We start from the raw sequence: 20,201 nt of genomic DNA, 5'->3' as shown, positions 1-20,201 counted from the left end.
AGCCAACGCATCTTTTAGCAACATTTTTTCCTTTTACTAAACAGGAAGCAATCTAGTACTAAACTATGTAACAAAACTGTTTTCACCTAACCTTTATCCACTCCCAAGCAGACAACCAACTTATACACGAGCAAAAGAATTTCAAATAAAAATATAAGATGACTGGCTATGTTGGCCAGACCCGCCAACCAGGTCTCTTCTGAAGCATCCAAGCTGGGGGACACTTGCATCAACCTAAGAGACCCAAAGTCACTAGAAGGTCATGACTTATCTGTGTATCCCCCCTAAAAAAAAAATCCACAGTCGACCCTGGGACAATAAAATGAGAGTTCAATTAAACCACCAAGCACCCTCATCAACTTGACGATCGGCCAAAGTATAAAAGAGATATCAATCAATCTCTCCTTCCTCTGGATCATTCGATACGTCAGGGATGCTCTGTGGTTCAGCTTCTTCTTCCTCCTCTTCATCTTCATCTTCATCTTCTTCCTTCATATATAATCCAAGTTGCTCCAATGGATTACTAGTTGCCTTAAATTTGAAACTCCCAAGAACATTCTCAGAATGACCAGGACTAGCCTCCTCAATGAAGCTCTCTAGCTGTTCATCTGGAGCAGCTCTGAACAATTCCAGATCTTCCATAAATTGACTGTTCTCATTGATTTCAACAGTCTTCTCCATCTGCTAGCACATGATTTAAGAGCGTTATAAAGTGACGGTTAAAAAGATAATCTCAATAAATGTAACCCCATCTGTCTTTACCTTCTGGAGTGCCTGACGGGCAGCTTCTCTTTCAAGTTCTCGTTTCCTTTTGGCTTCTGCAGCAGCTTCTGCCTCAGCTCTTTTACGAGCCTCTTCGGCAGCCTTAGCCTCAGCTTGCAACCGAGCTTTCTCTGAGTAAGCAGATAAACAAATAAAGTGGTTGTTTTCAGAGATGCAACCAAGAAACAAACCCAAAGTGTTTTCTCTGAATAAACCGATAAACAAATAAAGAGGTGGTTTCAAAGATGTGATTGTGGACTTCAACACATGCAACAACAGAAAACACAAACCTTCTCGCCTTCGCCTTTCAAACTCCTCTCTCTCAAGCTTTAGCTTTTCTGGGTCCCGCACTTCACCCTAAAATTTTAAAAAGACTAGTTAAGCAAAACAATAGTACACCTGGATGAATGGATCTAAAAAATCTAACCTAACGCAAGCAACACCAGCTAAAGTTTGGCTGACCTTTTCAATGCTCTTCTCCTGAGCTTTTAGTATGATATCCGCAAAGCGACCTCTTAACAAAGCTGCACGGTAAAGCTTCTCAGGAGAGACTTGCCTCTCAGGTTCAGCACTTTCCTCTAAAAGGTTACAGTACATGATGAGTGAGATGATTGCTGCAAAACTAGTAGCAGACATTTTCTTCATCTATTACCATTGCTTACCCTCTCGATGATCATCGGGCTCAGCAAAATTGGAGTTCTGCTGAGAAGTCAGCACTGTTTGGCCAGCCAACGGATCTGTAGTACACAAACACTATATCAGCACATATACTGACCAATAAAGCTATTAAATCTTCCCACCACCCACAGATTTACAGAAGGAAAGCAGCAATGAAAATCATGTCATTTGATTCCACAGGTTGACAACCTGTAGTTTCTGGAAGGTCAAGCTCATCTTCCTGCTCCAATCTCGCCCCAGAAGCCGCTGTTGCCTGTGGAAGAACAAAATTATTTTAGACGGCAATAGAAGTCATCACTCAAAATAATAATAATCCAATAAGAGAACCAAATAACTTATAAAATCAGACGACAATATCCACACCTTCTGAACAGTTAAGGCAACTGAATCTTTATCAGCATCCGATTCACCACCAGATGAGCTTCCAGAATCTGTACCTCAGAAAGAAAAGGAGATAACAATTTTAGCAAGTAAAGAAACATAGCACCTTAAGTTCACAGCAAATATGGCAGCAAAGAAAATATCAACTTTCCAACAGTCCAGACTTCTGACACAAAAGCACAACCATTCCTGACAAATAAGAATTGCAGAACTTTCAACTCAATGCAAGCCTCCTAATACAAGCAAGTTAAAAGGGCTAATCGACCTATTTCTCTCAATTAATACGGGTATTTAAAAAAATCTCGCCGATTGCTGGTCAGAGTATCTTTTTTTTGGATAAGCAAATCTTAGACAAGTAACACATCTCACTTGTTAATACTATGCTATATCCTCCCAAAAAAAAGAGGAAAATGTGGAAAAAAGCAAATAACAAGCAACTGGCAATAGAATTAGAATATGACACAGGTACTATCCAGCAACGTACACGTCTGAGCACATAAACAAATTTGTTACCATAGGAAGTACATACACAACAATTTCAGAATAGAAGATCCAGAAACAACGTTTAGAATCTAGGAGGCCAAAGCACAAATAAAGCATGATTAAAAACCAAGCAATGGTATTATTGCCAATGGAAGTATGAGGTGGGAGATTTAAGGGTCGGGCTTTCATTGCCAAATATGAACAGAAAGCACAGTGAAAAATTGCAAGGTTGTCAGAGTAAAGAAGAAAGTTATTTTTTCACATTAATTCATTTTTCATCTTTTAAAAGAAGTCACTTCCAAGCAAGCAAACCATAATGTATTAACTTCTGAAAAGTGCCTATTGAGTATTGAAAGAGGATATACTTCGACTCCAAGTTCTACAGCCAAAAAAAATCACTCACTACCAATCTCTTTATAAATCTACATCTGCCAAGTTGTGGCACAATATTTTGAAGACAGAAAGCTATCAAACATCCAACTTTTTTTTTGATAATGAGCTATCAAACATCCACTTCTAACAAACTCTTTATATCCATAGTAATTGACAGTACAAAAAGTTATGGCAGATAATTAGCCAATACTGCTAATGTGATTCAAAGACCAACAAACCTCACTGTCATTCATATAACATGCTAACGAGCTCTAACTTACTATAATGTCAGACATATAATTATATCTAGTTCAGCCAAACTTATGTAACAGGGAGACACCAAAATCCCCTCCCCCGCCCAGCAAAAAGACAGAAAAAAACAAGAAGAAATAATCCATACCTAATTCATAACCAAAATAATATCAAGATAACAGTTTCTAATTTCCTAGCCCACGGGAAAAAATCACAAGAAGTTTCAATTACCTATTCAGGAAAAATCCTACATTTTCCCTGGCCGACAATCATGACTGGAGCAAGGTGCTTCAGTCTCAAATTGTCAAACGTGAACGCCCAGTTCAATTTCTGTTTCACAAAAAGGTTTGACAACACAAAAGAGCTAGCAGGAGCACAAAGTTTCTAAACTTCACATGGGAATTACTCAAGTGGTAGAGTTCAAAACTCATGAGCAAGATGTAAAACAAACTTTTTTCCAGAACTTGAAATACGTTACTTCCCCAAACGAGAGAGAGCAAACCGGTTTTTTCTCTTCATGTTTATTTCTTTTTATTTTTTCTTATTTGTGTTACAACACCTTAATTAAATTCTAATTCAGAATTGTGAAAATATCCTACAAATAGATATGTTGTTTCTACAAAATGCTGCTATAAGCAAAAAGAGATCAACTTCCTTTCGAGTAAAGCCAATATAAACATGTATTTGATGAGTTTTTAATAAAGAAATTAACATCCTAATCTTCTTTAGGTTGTTCATTTTCCCACCAAAAGTTCCTGCCACGGCATCAGCCCATCCTCGAATTCCTGCGGACATTTTGAGCCTTATTTTGGATATTTGAATATCCTAGACAAATCAACCTTCTTTCCGATACCCTAAGTACTACAGAACATTAAAGAAAACAAGGGAAACAGGAACTGCAAAGTGATAGGGATGGAATCTACGTAGGTAGCCTTTTCTTGTTAAGAAAATGGAGGAAGGTATTCTCAGCTTAGCAATTGTGAAGGCACTCCTAAATAGCAGCTACAGAGAAATACATATTTGATACAGACCATACAGTGGGGAAACATGATCAATAAATTGGAGCTTGAGACAATTTCTGAAAATAGTTCTGAATTATCTTTTAAAATGTCAAGAGTAGAATGGTATCAATGGTGTCGGTGTTCATATGGAGGCAATGCTAGGTTTGATGATGGTGGAAGAGCAGGATAGGGTCTATTATGTTGCTGCTAACATATTCTATGCACAAACAGATCAGTATGTAGGCATCAAGAACAACACTAGACCATTAGTATCTACACCAAATTAAGGTGGGAGGCAATTGTAAGATATTACAGTGGTTGTAGATCTGTCATCAAGCCAATTAGAAACACGGGCATGTAGGGTCTGATAACCAGTTTGAAATCTAATCGTCTTGAGTTTTTAACATACATAACCAGCTAAGAGCATCTGAATTTCAAACCCCTAAACCGACCCATGGAAAAAGTTCTAGTTGAAGAAATGAATTGATTAGGGAATATCAGGTATATTACACATGCAAAGTGCTACTGAAAATCCACAAACAAGTAAAAATAACAAGGTAATAGGAGAAGACTTCTCTTCTCGGATGTCCCATTATGCAATGAGACAGTGAGCATGTATATGGATAAAAGGAACAAGTAAATTTTTATTATTTACCATGAGTAAATTTATAATAAGCATGCAAGAGAAAGGCCAAGTAAGGTAAGACATTCTTAATAGCACCAACCACTAGATGAAGAGCCAGAATCACTACTCGAACTACTTGAACTACTGCATTTATTGCTCCTGCGAGCTCTGTCCTTCTCTATCTCCACAGGAGGGAAGCTTGAAACAGGTGGATCATTCCCACCGATATCCACTTCCTCATCTGCCGGATCATTTCCTGTATAAAGAACGGAAACACAGAAAAAAGAAAAAAGGAATTAGAAACTAGAAACTTCAACAACCACACTATATAAACTCAAAGCTCAAATTCTCCACATCTACTGATCAAACTCACCTTTGCATGGCTGCATGGATGAATTACTGAATCCAGACTCATTGTGAAGCTGTAGAACAGCAAAGAGTATGACATCAGAATTTGCTTACAAAGAGAACTAATGTTACATACCATATGAAGTAACACACTAGGCATCCACATGCTGATATTTACCTCCATCTCACAGCGTTCACCTTTAGCCTGATTTTTCTGTTTCTCCAGTAGATAATCATCCAAAAGCTTCCGTAGCTCGTACAAGATATCATCATGAAGAACATCAAGATCAATCTCGATCTCATCTTCACTGACTTGACTTCCATTGGAGCTTTTTTCTTTCAAGAAATCAATTATATTTTCAGGTAATTCAGTCAGTAAATCTTCAAGCTCGGCAGTGAGTTTATGTTTTTCAACATCACTCATGACTCGCTTTACAGGTTCTGGTTTAACCCTGTTCTCCAATGGAGCAATTTTCTTCTTCTTTGAAGGCGGCATTGCTGGAGGAGTATCAGTCTCAGTTTCTATAATAACACTCGACTTAGAAGGTAAAGGTTCCTCTTGAATAACAGGTATCTTTTTTTCTATTGGTTTCCACCTAACCTCAAAAAATTTACTAAGTGTTTGAGCCATGATATGAACATCATTTCCTGGCGGATTGTATGTCATTGCATTTTTAAAAGTGAGCCGCACATCATCAGCAAACTGCAAAGGGCTCGAATATTCTCCCGAATGCAACTTTGACCTGATGGTCCCTAGGTCCATTGGTTGCTTAATAACAGTGAAGTAGTCGGGGATTTTTAACTTTACGACATCAACTGGATGATTGAAGACCCAACCATGCTGATGTGACATCAGTCTGCTTAGCACTGTCTCGCACTGTTTCATAAACATGACCATGCTTGTATCTGCGGGTATGGCCTGTTGCATCGTCTTAGGCCTCTTAGCTCCGGGACCCTTAGTAAGAGGCCCATTTCTCCCTGGGGCAGCCTTTTTCTTCCCAGGAGGAACCACTGCTTCAGCCATATATCGCTGAGATATCTCCGATCCTGATCTTCTCTGCCCGTTGGTGCAATTTTGAATATCGCTAGCAGGTGAAAGAACCCCAATATTAGAGCCGACAGAAGCAATTTTCTTCTGCAGTCCTCTGACTAGTTCAAGTTCATTCTTCAACCTAATTCCCAACACTTTTTTCTCAGAGCATGACATATTGGACAACGACATTACTTGAATAGGTGCACCAAATTGGTCATGACCATCAGCATTCAAACAAATGGATTTTCTTTTAGGTGCACAAGAGTCCTCCGATGCAGTCCTTTCAGTATCAACCCGTCCGGAGCTCCCAAAACCTTCGGATTCAGCCATTGTCTCAACAGCATTACGATAATCGGGCACCATCCCAGGCAAGTAACCTTTAAAACCCTTGCGTGATTTTCCCATCATATCACCTGAATCCTTTTTAAAGAACTTCCTCGATTCTCTCTGTCCAATGTAATCTATTGGAACAGTAGGTGCCATGAGAATACCTCCCCAATTCTGTACATATCAGATATTTCTTTTCAACATTTAATCCGCTCAAATTACACTATACCTTGCTAGGTCAACAACAATTATCTATCAAATAGACCTCGCCAGGTCAACAATTATCAAAGATATCAATAGCACCGGCATAACAACTTCCACCGTTCCTCTCAATGCAGAGTTCAATCAATTCGTCGTTTTCCCCCTTCGTTCAATCTATTAGATTTTCCGTTAAAACTCAATCAAAAAAGTCTGATTTATTCTGGACTATGAATTCAACAAACAAATTGTGGAAGAAGTAAAAGAATAACAGATTTATACAAACCCTAACCTCCAATCAAATTATCTTCAATCAGAAACAAACCCTAGATCAAAAAAGATCCTACCTTTATAACCTCAAATCAAATTCTCCTCATTCAGATACAAACCCTAACCTCAAATCAAAATCCCTTATCTTTCATAAACAAACCCTAGATAAATTTAAAAAAATTAAAAACTAAAAAAGATCCTACCTTTATAATTAAAAACCTACAATGGTTGAACTAAAATAGAAACCTGGATCTCCCAACAGCAGATAACCAAACCAAATAGGGTTGAGATCTTATCGGTTCGGGTCATACCCACGACCCCAAATCAAGGAACAAAACCAAACCCTAGAACAAAAAACCCTCTTCACCGCTAAAAAAAGAGTGAGATATAATTAAACTATATATAAAAAAAAAAACACAACATTTGAGGTAAAACTAGAGAGAGAAACAGAGAGAGAGAGATGAAATGAAGAGAGAGAAAGAGAATACTTACGATATTGTCTTTGTTGGGTCTCTATCTTTTTGATTGCCACCATCTACTTAAAGGCTGTTTTGCAGCCAAGACCGCCGCTCATTCGCTAATCTTGACCGTACATTGCAGGTCCTTAATTGATCTGACGGTTTTCCTAATTTCTGTGTTTCAGACCGTAAGATTCAGATCTGACGGCTCTGATTTGTTGTTGGACACTCTTTTCAGATCTGTAAAATTATGTTTTCCAGTTGGGTTAATTTATTTAATCTTACGCGGCACTGATTAATTAAGTTGTACTAATTAAGAATATAAGTCACGCGCTCCCGTGGAAAATGTGTTGCACTTGCAATAGTATATAATAATAATTTTAATAAATGGGAAAAGGTAAAAAAAATAAATGCTCTTTGAAAATGGTTTAAGATTATGTCCTTTTCAGTATTTTCATTATATAATTGTCCTAAATAATAATTTTTGGGTTTAAATTTTTCATCACCATTTCTTGGACCATAATTTTTTCTTTACAACTAAAATATCTCTCCTTTTAATTAAATTGTGTGGTGGTAAATATGTATCTATGATTAAATAAATATTACTAATATGTGAATATCAAACTCAACTCGTAAATAATCTGAATCATTTAAATTTATTTATTTGATAATTATTGGAGTTGAATTATTACTAATTTATATTTGTTAAAGAATGAAAAAAGTTGGATTAAATTTAAATCTAAAATTAATTATAGCTTGTTTGTATCAATTCAGAACAAAAAAATATTGCTCAAACAGAAAGACATTATTAATTTCCAGTTCATTCTGTCCCAAAAGGTGAACATGGAAAAAAAAAATAGTATGGACAAATAATGTATAATGGTTTTGATTTAAGCGGACGGATCTTATTTATGTTGAGCTTATGTGGGTTACTAAATAGACTAAGCGCACAAATATCCAATTTTGTGATCAATATTTATCTTTCGTTTGCCTTTTAAATTTTTTATAAGCTTATTCGTTTTTTTAAGTTATTTTAGTCATATTGGATAAAAAAAATTAAAATTTTATATCAAACTTTAAGTGTTTTATCTAAAGTATGGCTTTATAAAGAATTTGATGTTTGATATAGTTAATCAATACTAATTTCGAATATCTTTTATTAAAGTTGTGAACTCGATAATGACAATTTTTATACATTTTTTATTGAAGTTTTACTTAATTTGCAAAGGCTAATTTCAGACATTTTTTGAATGAGTTGTATGTAAGAATTAGCTTAAATAATCAATCATATATGTCTAAAATTTTCATATGTTTTGTGCGACTCAAGTACATGTAAAAAATAATCAGTATTTTACCCATGTGTTTGAATATTTTTCGTCAGTTTTTTTTCCTTCAAATTTTAACACACATGAATCAACATCCAAATCTATTTCAAATAAGTCAAAATTTAAAACACAAATTTCATATTATAAAAATCAAAATAACATATTTAGTATGAACGTACAAATAGCGTCTGAACTCATACAGAACAAACTTCAAACACTGATTTGTCATAATAACAACAAATCTAGTAATTTATTTAACATTTTAAAATTATTTTTCCAATTTTGAAATACAAGTGCAATTAAAGAATTCCTTAAATTTCAATCATATGTGTGTATGACTTTTTTTGACGAGGGAAAAAAAAATTGGTCTTTGAATTTCAACAATTTAATACTCCATTTGATCACTTATAATTGGCAAATTCGGATTTGACATATACACTGATATGATTATTTTTATTACATTATCCCTATTAATTTATTTTTAGTATTTGGTTCTTGGAAAAATGATTTAACGGATAAATAATTAATTTTAAAATACATATGTACAAACAATTGTCTTTTCATAATATATTAAAAATGATAAATAAATTGAACTATTTGTTTTTTAAATAGTGAAAAAATTAAAAATAAAAATAAATAGTACATAGTTTAACAAATTTATTCAAAAATAAACTCAAATTTAAAACATAAATTTCACGTATTATAAAAAACAAACTTTAGTTGTCAGCTAATAAAAATATATATATCTAACAAAAAATTGTAAATAAATTTGTATGATTCAAAAAAATATCTTCAAAGTAAACTAATAAAATTATTATTTTTTATTTATAATTCTTAAATAAATAGATATAAAATAAATAAATAAATAATATGATATCAAAAAAATATTACTCCCTTCGNATATCTTCAAAGTAAACTAATAAAATTATTATTTTTTATTTATAATTCTTAAATAAATAGATATAAAATAAATAAATAAATAATATGATATCAAAAAAATTTACTAGTATTTAATCATGATAAAACAAATTCCAAGTAAGCGGAAGACAATGAATAAGCAAGTGACGTGTAGTCTTATATCAGCGAGTATGTAAACGCCGTACAATTTCGTGACGCGGCAAGTGGGTCCAAGGTGGGTAGCCACGTGCGCCAATTCTTACTACAACCGACTTGTTATTGCCTTATTGGACACTTTTTATCATTAGATAATGACGAAAAATATCATTTTGTGTATTAATCGATTTGTTGCGGTCACATTGTTATTTTTTGATTTTTTTTTCCTAATTTTATTTTTATTTATCATTTTGTATACTACTCATGGTCACATCGTTATTTTAAGTTTTTTTTTCTAATTTTATTTTTATTTATTATTTACTAATTTTATTTTATCTTTTATCATACTTTTTAATTGTACCTTTACCTCATACCTTACTTCTTCTTCTTTTTTTATAGTTTTTAGTATACAAATTGTTAATATGTGATATTTTATAACGACGGAAAACGTACAAATATGGTATTCATTAAACCAATATACAATGATACATTATGAAACAATAGATAACAACCACCCAAACAAAGTGTACGGAAAATTACGTAGGATGGGTCGGCCCTCCAAATTTTCTGTTCTTCTTAAACGACTAGGATAAATATACATCATTTATTATATATGTATATTTTAGGAAAAAAAGTCTGAAATATATTCGAACTTTGACGGAAATTGTTGTAACAATACCAAATATTGGGCAGGACCTATTACCCTTACACTATTTAATAGTGTATTTTAAAAATATATAAGTGTCCAGCTGGACCAATTACTATTTATAATGATGCCATATTTTGATGTCTTCTTAAAATACATTATTAAATAGTCCAGGGGGTAATAGGTCGTGCCCAAAGTTCAAAATTATTACATCAATTTCAGTCAAAGTTCGGTATATTGAATAATTTAGTGCTATATAGATACTTGTTCCTTTCCCTATTTAGTGAATTAACAATTTCACTTTAAGCTCCTCAACTTATGTTATATGTATAACTTATACTCCATCTGTCCCAATTTATGTGACTTGTTTTTCTTTTAGTGTGTCTCAAAAAGAATGACACATTTTTATATTAAGTAACAATTTAATTATAAAATAACTATTTTACCCTTAATAAAATGATTTATAGTCACACAAATTTCTATAATTCATTTTGGACCACAAGTTTCTAAAAGTCTTCATTTCTTTCTTAAACTCTATGCCGAGTCAAACTACCTCACATAAAATGGGACGGAGGGAGTATTAGATTATAAGTTTTGATTTTTTAATTACATCATCTTTATATTTTGTGCTTAGTCAAAATCCTTTATATGGATTGGGATAAAGAGAGTACTATAAAGAATTTAACCCCTTAAAATTTGTTAGTAATTTTTATTTAGAAACCCTAATTGTAATATGTTGCAATTAAACATTTGAATATATGATAAAGTATTCCTATTAAACATTTTTTACTCAAATTTTTAAAAAAATAATAATTATAAATGTATCCTTAAAACAACTATTACATAATAAGTTATCTACGTAAAATATTTTCTTTACGTATACATATCCGTCTTAACTGAAACATGTTTTTTAGTTTTACCATTTCTTAAAACTAGTGCAAATACTTTAAAGATGTGATATATTTTTAATTGGTTATTTTTTTACATAATGGGTATTAGAACATGCAAAGAAGCTTTTTCAATTTTGCGCATTAAGTACCCAATAACAATATTTTATCATGTATTTAAATGTTAAATTGAAATATATCATAATTTAGTATTTAACTGAAATTTACAAATAAATTTAAAAATTATTAATAGTATTACGCCCTTTAAAGTGTATATTATCACATTTTTTTATAGTGAAACTTTTAAAAATTTGAATTTAGAAATTATCGATATATGTACATTACCACATTTCTTTGTAATGAAACTTATGAAACTTCAAACTCTAGCACACAATATCAAAGTATTTCTATGTTTTAGATAAAACTTATTCAAAAACTTATTCCTTATTAAGGAGCGGTAAACATTGCTTAGTTTTGAAATCATAAGTAAAACTTAATTTTGTATGAAAAGGGATACTTGAGAATTTCTCCCATTAGTTTACTTAAATGGTTTGAATAAGGGGTAATTAGATAAAATGTCCATAAATTTCTAACTTATAATAATTTAATCAATGTTTATTAAAAAAAACTCAACTATACGTATTGCAGGCAAAGTGGCTTAAAAGTTTTGAAATATTGTGAGAAACTCACTCATATCTAAAGTAGTTATGAATTGGTCGGAATTGAAAAAAAGAAGAAGATTATTTCGTTGAAGAAGATGGACTAATACAATATAAAATTCTGTATAAATTATGTATATAAATGTATATACATTTCCATTACATAGTTATATGTCGTATATACACATATATATGAAATATACAACTATGTATCATATATATTTGTTATATAGATATGGTAACATCAGTCTATCAAATCCTCCTTAAAGCATAGATTACAACATGCAATTAGTTTTATGATTTCTTTTTAATGATTGTGATCATCTAGCCTGTTATAAGGAGATATCGAGGTGCTCTCTAGCTTTTACTCATATTGTTTATGTTTGTCTATGGTAATATTAACAGTGTTACCCAAAAAAACTATTGACATATTATATATACATGGGGAACTTTCGCAAATAGTCACTATAATAAACTTAATTATGGTCCATAACTATAGTTTGCATATTTACGGGTTGTAGCTATAGTTTAAGCTGTCTCGTTTGTATAATTCGCGGATTTGTATAATTCACAGGTACCTTTGTACAATTCAGTTATTTTTGTATAAATTCGAAATAACGAATTTATACAATTACAAACATAAGAAATGTCAACAATAATACAAATTATCTCATACGAATTCCGAATTATACAAACGTGCAAATTATACAAAACTAAAAAGCTGAGCCGCATAATTATAGCTAAAAGTATGTCGTGAATTGTAAGGCAAACTACAACTATGTTAATTAATTATCTAGTATATATTTGCTGCGTAATTTTCCCTATATACATGGCTTTTTTTTTTCTTTTTTTTTCTGGCTACATTTACTAAGAATCCCTTTGAACAAGGGATAATTGTACATAATAGCAAACTATTAATTAAAATTAAATGCTATAAATATACTTTGATTTAATTATACCCTATAACAAACTATTGTTATTTTCGTCACTCTCCCTAGTGGAATCTCGCTCGCCACTCTCGTTTGGTGGCAGTCTCGCTCGCCTCTCTCGCTTTTATACAAACACAAATGTATAAAATGTGTTTGTGTTTGTATAAAGCGAGAGGAAATTGTATATATACATATATTTTCGTTCCCCTCTCTCCCTCTCCCAGATCTCGCTCATCACTCTCCCAAATCTCGCTCGCCACCCTTACCTCTCTCGCTTATACAAACAGAAACGAAATGTATAAATTGAGCTTCTGTTTGTATAAAGCGACATAAAATTGTATATACACATGCAAATACATATATCTTCGTCCTATACACTTATAATTATACAATACAAATATTTTCCTGCCCAGTTTTCTTTTGCCTTTCTCTCGTTTTATACATACACAGATTATACAATTGATCTTTTGTATACAACTGCTTTCTTTTGTATATGTATAACGAATTATACAACTGCTTCCTTTGTATATGTATAGCGAATTATACAACTGTTTTTTTGTATATGTATAGCGAATTATACATATATATGTTTGCTATGGAGCGCAATTATGCAAACTTTGCTAGAGCATACAAATATGACTTTTGTGTTTGCTATATGTGAAAGTTGCTCTTTAAACAATAACAAGGGTCAGAAAGGTTGGGCCTTGTTTCTGGGCTAATGCAGCAAGCTGTACTACATCGAATCGAAAAGCCCATGTCCGTGAGAACAAATAGAAAAGCCCATGCATTTGCAAATTGCAAGCCCATACTGGTTGAAGCTTTACATTTTAAAAAAAATTATTTTTAGATTTCCTCAATGCCTTCTGAGTCGAAAAGCCCATGCCNGCCTTTCTCTCGTTTTATACATACACAGATTATACAATTGATCTTTTGTATACAACTGCTTTCTTTTGTATATGTATAGCGAATTATACAACTGCTTTCTTTGTATATGTATAGCGAATTATACAACTATTTTTTTGTATATGTATAGCGAATTATACAACTATTTTTTTGTATATGTATAGCGAATTATACATATATATGTTTGCTATGGAGCGCAATTATGCAAACTTTGTTAGAGCATACAAATATGAATTTTGTGTTTGCTATATGTGAAAGTTGCTCTTTGAACAATAACAAGGGTCGGAAAGGTTGGGCCTTGTTTCTGGACTAATGCAGCAAGCTGTACTACATCGAATCGAAAAGCCCATACATTTGCAAATTGCAAGCCCATACTGGTTGAAGCTTTACATTTAAAAAAAAATTATTTTTAGATTTCCTCAATGCCTTCTGAGTCGAAAAGCCCATGCCTAGTGCAGTTTACATCCCCTGTGTGGTTTGTATGCTATTACACAGTGGGGGGTTTACCCAGTGCGCACAAAGTGCTCACCCAAAGGGCAGAGGTTGTGGCATAGATTGTAGCGGCTGCGGGTTATCCTCAGGTTTAAAAAAAAAGAAAAAGGTGTGTCATTAATATAATATGTATATTCATAGTCACTAGTTTGCGCTGAGTTTGATTAGTATTTCTAAATATAATGACTTTAAATCACTGCCTAATATTATTATCGCTATTTTTTTATGAATCTAAATATAAATTTTTATTATAATACATGGTGACACAAATAATTCTAGATTACAGGTGTCGACTAGGCGAATCAATGTTAGTGGATAACGATAGAGGGCTTTGCCAGCCAACTCTCCGCAGCCCAAAATGAAGAAAAACACCCAGTATGATCAAATCCAAGAAGATTGGAAGGATCTATATTACTTTTTCTATTTTAATTTATACGAATTATTTGATTACTCACAAAAAATAAAAAAAAGTACTTAACTTTAAAACAAAATAAAATTGATAAATTTAATGTTTTTATTTAAATACAAATAACTAATACGAGTTGTACCTTTTCAAATAGATTGAAAAGAAAAAAAGTCCACATAAACTAGGGTACAGAACATAGGAAATATGACTCTTTTATTTTGCAATTAAAAAGTAATATACTTTTTTCTGTTTTATATATATGGAATGACTTCCAAAAAATGATCTTACCTACTTTTTACCCATCCATACCGGATCAAAAGAAAACTCAATTCCTCTTTTATTCAGTTATAAAATATGTTTGGATCGAGTTTAAGTAAAAGAGGAATTGAGAACAGATCTAGAGGGGTAATGTAAACGAGTACTAAGCTAATCTTTTTAAAGCCAAGTTTCATTTTTGTTTTTTTTAAAAATATTTTAAGAAATACGAATAAGATGTACATACACACCGTTTTGTTTAAACCATCAAAATATACACTCTAATGATATCATCAAAGTATACACTCTAATCATGATATCAAACCGTAAATGGTACCGTACAAGTGATCTTTTGTAAGGCACATACATATATACGCATCGTTTTGTTAATGAAAGATTAATTATCCGCTTAAAATTAGTGGGGTATCTACTGAATTTACATAGTATATTTAATTCGAGAGGCGACACGTAGTCGAAATAAGAGATTTGCGATCGCCGCCTGAACACCAATCATCTGGGCTATACAACGTAGTTACCCCACAGTTTTACACATGACGAGCGCCGTCCGTCCCTCTTTTAAGGGCTCCATATATTGATTATCGAGTTGGCATTACATAACATAATATAGAGAGATACATGCATGCAAAATATGTAGTCCCCAGTGAACGACACTTGCAAATGAAGGGGTTAATTATATATATACCTGTCGCATGATCAGCAATACTACTTTGGAATCCGCTACTGTTACGTCTCACCGATAAATTATATAAGTCAATAAGCAGATTAAAAAAGTCTTTTAAAGAGCAGAGCCGTGACAGAATTTATCAACATGCCATTGGGCCATAGCAGCGAGCTCAGTGGAAAAAGTCCCATACCCACTTTTTGGAAATGTGAAATGAATTCTTCCTCAGGCCTGCTAAAATCTTAATTGCAATGCGCTCTCATCCGACACGTTATCATACTCCTTTTTTACAGGTTACGTTGACGTGGAAGAGTATCGCGCGGAGGAAAAGAAGATGCATGGTTCATCTTTTTATAAGAATTTGAACAATCTACCAGCATGATTTTGACTTTCGGACTCAGCAAGCTTTACATCATCTTTTTCAAAACATATAACAACCAACTTGTTTTGTTTCTTCCTTAATTTGAATTTAAAATATGCATATCCAACCACTAGTATGATCTAGGAAGAAGTTTCTTTTTTCACCCCATTCCACTAAAACATTTGTTTCTTCCTTAATTTGAATCTAAAACATAGTAAGATCTAGCAACAAGTTTTTTTTTTTTTTTCACCCTATTCGTAGTCTGTATTGTAGATTCAACTAAATTTAGATTTTCACCCAACGTTTTTAGTCTATATTAAAGATCATACTAAATTTAGGTCGCATATTCTAAAATATATTTAGAAATAAGCGATCGAGACCATGACTCAAATTGGAGACCTCTTGTTAAGGATTCCAACACACCACAACTAAACAAATTAATCCGATGATACGTGATTGCATGAGTCACATTTCAATAATAATATATAATTATATAGTTTGAAGAAATATCACGCAGCGTATTCCATTCACAAAAGAGTATAAAACCCAACATACCTCGTTCCTTTTGATGAGGAGAACAATACCACCTTCCTTTTTAATTTCAACTTATGACATAATTTAAAACTACCGAAATAATAAATAGTTTTATACATTCGACCTATCTTATTTAATTTAACAACGAACAATATTCGGAGAGTACATATGTATATTTTGACAAAATTTCAGACCACGGTCATCCGGGGGGATTTTAGTTTTTGCAAAAGAAAAAACAGGTGAAAAGATAGATACTCCAATACTTCCATTTTCGAAGTCCATGCCCTCTATATATCCACTCTTAATAATACACATAATTAGACTTGAGATGTATAATTATTAGTTGAGAAAATACGTAATTACCTCATCGAACTTATACCAGTTTTTGAAGTAAACATCTAAATTTGTGCGAGTCTTATTACCCACAAAATTATTTTAAAGTAGCATATACACCTCTTTTTTCGGTCATTTCCAGTTGAAATAAGGCAGATGCAAATCACGCATCAATCCTAATCTACCACCTGTCATTCACTATTTAACTTTTAATTCTTTTCATTTGTGCCTTTAATTTTCTATTTTATTTCCTTTTCTTTTCTTTTTTGAATTTTTTCTCTTTTAAATTTCTACTTTGCCTCTGATTTCTTAAATTTGTTTTTTGAATTCCACCACCACAAATCATAGTGACAACACTCCATCATTGCACTACTTAATCATTATTACATCGAGACAAATAATCAAATATGAAAATTAGAAGTTATATCAAATCAAAATTTAAATCATCATCTTTATCCTAAATCGCCTTCTTTATCTATTAGCATCACTATTTTCGATCTTTAAGTTTTAGGAAAGAGAAAACTATTTATTTAAGTTTTAAAAAGAAAGAAGATAGAATCTAATATTATCGCATTTTAAAATACAAAATTTGAGATATAATGGTGATTTTTAATTTTCGGTGGTTTCTTAAAAGGCTATTAATGGTGATTTGGGGAAGATGGGTCTAATTTATTAATTAGAAAAATCAAATTAAAAATACCACATGGTATTTTAACACTGTTTTGGGGCTGTAATACTACTCCTTCACGCGCTCAATTTTCGTGAGAACACAATTGCAATAAAAATTGCTGAAAAAGGTGTATTTATCGTGAATATAAATAATTTCGTGGGTAATAAGACCCGCATACTTTAGATGTCTACTTAAAAAAGGTAGAAGTTTAATGGGTAATTATGTATTTTCTGTTATTAGTTCAAAATTCTTTCAAATTAGTCTGCGTCAATACAGACTATTTAACTCAAGAATATAACCTCAGATTCCACTCAACTTTAAACTGGATTAAATTTCATTACCACCGGATTATTGCCATACATTCCCCTAACAGGAACAACCACGTTCATTTTCCCATCCAATCTCCTCCAACCTATCTTCATTATCAAATTAATTACTCCTTCTGTCCCAATTTATGTGACACATTTCAAATTTCGAAATTCAAATAAAACTATCTTTAATTGTAAATTTTTCATATATCTTTTAAATATTTTAAATCATCAATTATTGTGACTTATAATACTTTTATGTAGTTTACAAATATATAAATTTCATTTTAAAAAATTTAAAAATTTTATAAGCAAATTCTCAGTCAAACTTAAATTGTTTTGACTCTTGAAAAGCGAAATGTGTCATATAAATTGAAACAGAGGGAGAGAGAGTATATACTACTTTTTTCGTTCTGTTTTTGGTCTATCTTCATACAAATGTTGCTAATTTTTATAAATTAATAACTTTGATGCGAGGATGGTAAAAAAGTTAAAAGAGGATTGCCCAAATCATATAAACGTATAATAATACTCGAACAAACAATTTGTTGAAAAAATATGAAATAAAGGAGAGTGACAAATTGATTGTGTAAAATAGTTGAACAAAATATGTGAGATGTTAAATTAGAAAACAGGAAAACAAAAGCACAAAGTCAGATTACAAGATCATGATCTGTTTCCATGGTTCAACTACGACTACTAGTAGTAACTGTATTTCAACAAGTATCCCTAACAAACATCGATCTCCATAAACCACACAACTAGGCATAAGTAAATCCGCCGCCAACCACACCCCACCTTGAAGAAACCAAGAAAAATAAAATAAAAAAGAACAGTTCTAAACCCATAAAGATATTCACAATTTTTCTTCTGATAAAAGCACATGCAAGTGTGCATGTTCTCTATACGTAGACAAGCACAAGGTGGCAAGTATTATTAGTGGTTCGGCATATAGATTTACTTCTTTACCCTTCAGGTGGAGTTGATATTACTTTAATTACGTACCGCCCCAAGGAAAGAGCTGCTTCTGTATCCAACCTCCATGCAAATCCTCCGCCGTCCATTCTCCACACATCACACGGAAGAATCAATGAGTTCTTCTCCTTCCCGCATCTGACAACCCGAACACGGCAAGTGAACGCCGCCGTGGATTTGTTATCCGGCAGCCGTACATCATCTTTCATCACCAGCCAAACCACCACTTCCCCTGCCCCTTCACCCACCATCGCCTTATACGCCTTGTTGGCCCACCTTACTCTGTTTAAACCGTCTGATATAAAACCTGGACAGCTGTCCCGCTCCAGATTTATCAGTTTTTCCTCATCCGTACGTCCTAGCCCATACCCTTCCACCCACGCGCCTGTCACGCTTTCTACCTTTACCCATGACCCCACTACTCGTACTGGCTGAGGAAACATCACTCCTCCGTACCCCTGCAACTGACCATTATTATTCCCTTGGTTACCACCAAAACTCAACCAGATCGGAGCATTTTTTTTCACTACGTCAACCGAACGATCCTTTCTTTCAGGGCTCTCCGATAACAACGGAAGAGTTACTACCGTTTCTCCACCAGACACCGTTTTCCCACTGGATTCATTTTCTTCAGGCGACGGAGCTTTCCTTTTCCTACCACTAGGACTACTCCCGCTATTAGATCTCTTGCTATTTTTATTATTCTCCTTAACATACCTTCGCTTCCACCGTCCAGTACGAACCGGAACCTCAGTCTTTTGTGGTGTAGTAGTAGTGCTGGAAACAGAACTACCGGCTGCTGCTGGTTTAGGTGCGATAGGTCTGAATTTAAGCATTATCCTATCCACTTTTGACATATCGTACGCACCTCCTGCGTACCTAGCAATACAGCACCCTCCCCTCCCATCCATTTATGGAGAGTTTTAGGAAAATGAGATTTCTATTTCTATTGTAAGAGTAATAAACTTTTGATATTGATAGGAATGAAGAGAGGAGTAAAAGGAGGGGAGGTGAATTTATAAGTGGGAAGAGAGAAGGGAGGACGCGTGTGAGGGGGTTGATTAACACGTGGCAGAAGAGAGGTGAAACAGCGCAGAGAGGTGATTGGCTAATGTTATAACGTGGCGCTATGTTAAGGTGAGCCCCATGTGACAAAACCCTTTCGGGTTGAGGGGTTTAGGATGGGCCCGGTTTTGTACTATCCAATGAGAATCCAGGGAGTGTTTAGTATGGTATCAAAAGAGGTACACGTAGGCCTATTAGGGTAGTCTTGTGGGAGGTGTATAGTGGAGAATGTTCGAGAAGAAGAACACGTGGTCCAATGGTTAGAGAATCCCGTTAGACTCTCTATAACGATTGCACCACGTGGACGGCAGATTCTACCAGCAAAAATGGTGGGTTCAATGGACTGATATTTTGACAAGAGCATGGACCATTGTTTTTTCATTTTTTACTCATTTATTTACTCTCTCCGTTTTAAAAGAATGATTGATATGAAATTTAACACAATAAAGAATTTTTTTTTTTAATATTTTAAATTAAAGCTATATAAAATTTATCAAATTATCTTTTAATATTGTGGCCTTAAATATATA

The 20,201-nt window shown here is 33.2% G+C and overlaps 2 protein-coding genes across 2 annotated transcripts; both read right to left on the bottom strand.

The window, feature by feature from the left end:
* Window positions 1–46: 46 nt before the first annotated feature.
* LOC125857572 (transcription factor GTE10-like) lies at window positions 47–7,161 on the bottom strand. The gene is made up of 10 exons (XM_049537182.1): window positions 5,081–7,161; window positions 4,928–4,976; window positions 4,655–4,810; window positions 1,804–1,877; window positions 1,630–1,693; window positions 1,425–1,499; window positions 1,225–1,340; window positions 1,053–1,119; window positions 763–893; window positions 47–681 (listed from the first exon to the last, which is right to left on the bottom strand). Exons 1-10 carry the CDS (start codon window positions 6,416–6,418, stop codon window positions 391–393), a joined length of 2,361 nt encoding a protein of 786 aa, XP_049393139.1. The 5' UTR covers window positions 6,419–7,161; the 3' UTR covers window positions 47–390.
* Window positions 7,162–18,197: 11,036 nt separating this feature from the next.
* LOC125857584 (uncharacterized) lies at window positions 18,198–19,589 on the bottom strand. The gene has a single exon (XM_049537196.1). It carries the CDS (start codon window positions 19,515–19,517, stop codon window positions 18,597–18,599), a length of 921 nt encoding a protein of 306 aa, XP_049393153.1. The 5' UTR covers window positions 19,518–19,589; the 3' UTR covers window positions 18,198–18,596.
* Window positions 19,590–20,201: the final 612 nt, after the last annotated feature.

This window comes from Solanum stenotomum, chromosome 3 (assembly GCF_019186545.1).
Source record: "Solanum stenotomum isolate F172 chromosome 3, ASM1918654v1, whole genome shotgun sequence".
Classification (NCBI taxonomy): Eukaryota; Viridiplantae; Streptophyta; class Magnoliopsida; order Solanales; family Solanaceae; genus Solanum; species Solanum stenotomum.
The sequence above is the reverse complement of the archived record's forward strand: the minus strand, read 5'-3'. Positions and strand labels throughout refer to the sequence as shown.

Bases quoted from the DNA above. Each gene is read 5' to 3' on its own strand.
- LOC125857584 (XM_049537196.1), bottom strand. From the start codon at position 19,517: ATGGATGGGAGGGGAGGGTGCTGTATTGCTAGGTACGCAGGAGGTGCG.
- LOC125857572 (XM_049537182.1), bottom strand. From the start codon at position 6,418: ATGGCACCTACTGTTCCAATAGATTACATTGGACAGAGAGAATCGAGG. The intron at 1,878-4,654 runs GTTGGTGCTATT...TTTCTTTCTGAG, and splicing joins TTCTGGCTCTTCATCTAGTG to GTACAGATTCTGGAAGCTCA. The intron at 894-1,052 runs GTTTGTGTTTTC...CTGCTTACTCAG, and splicing joins TGAAAGGCGAAGGCGAGAAG to AGAAAGCTCGGTTGCAAGCT.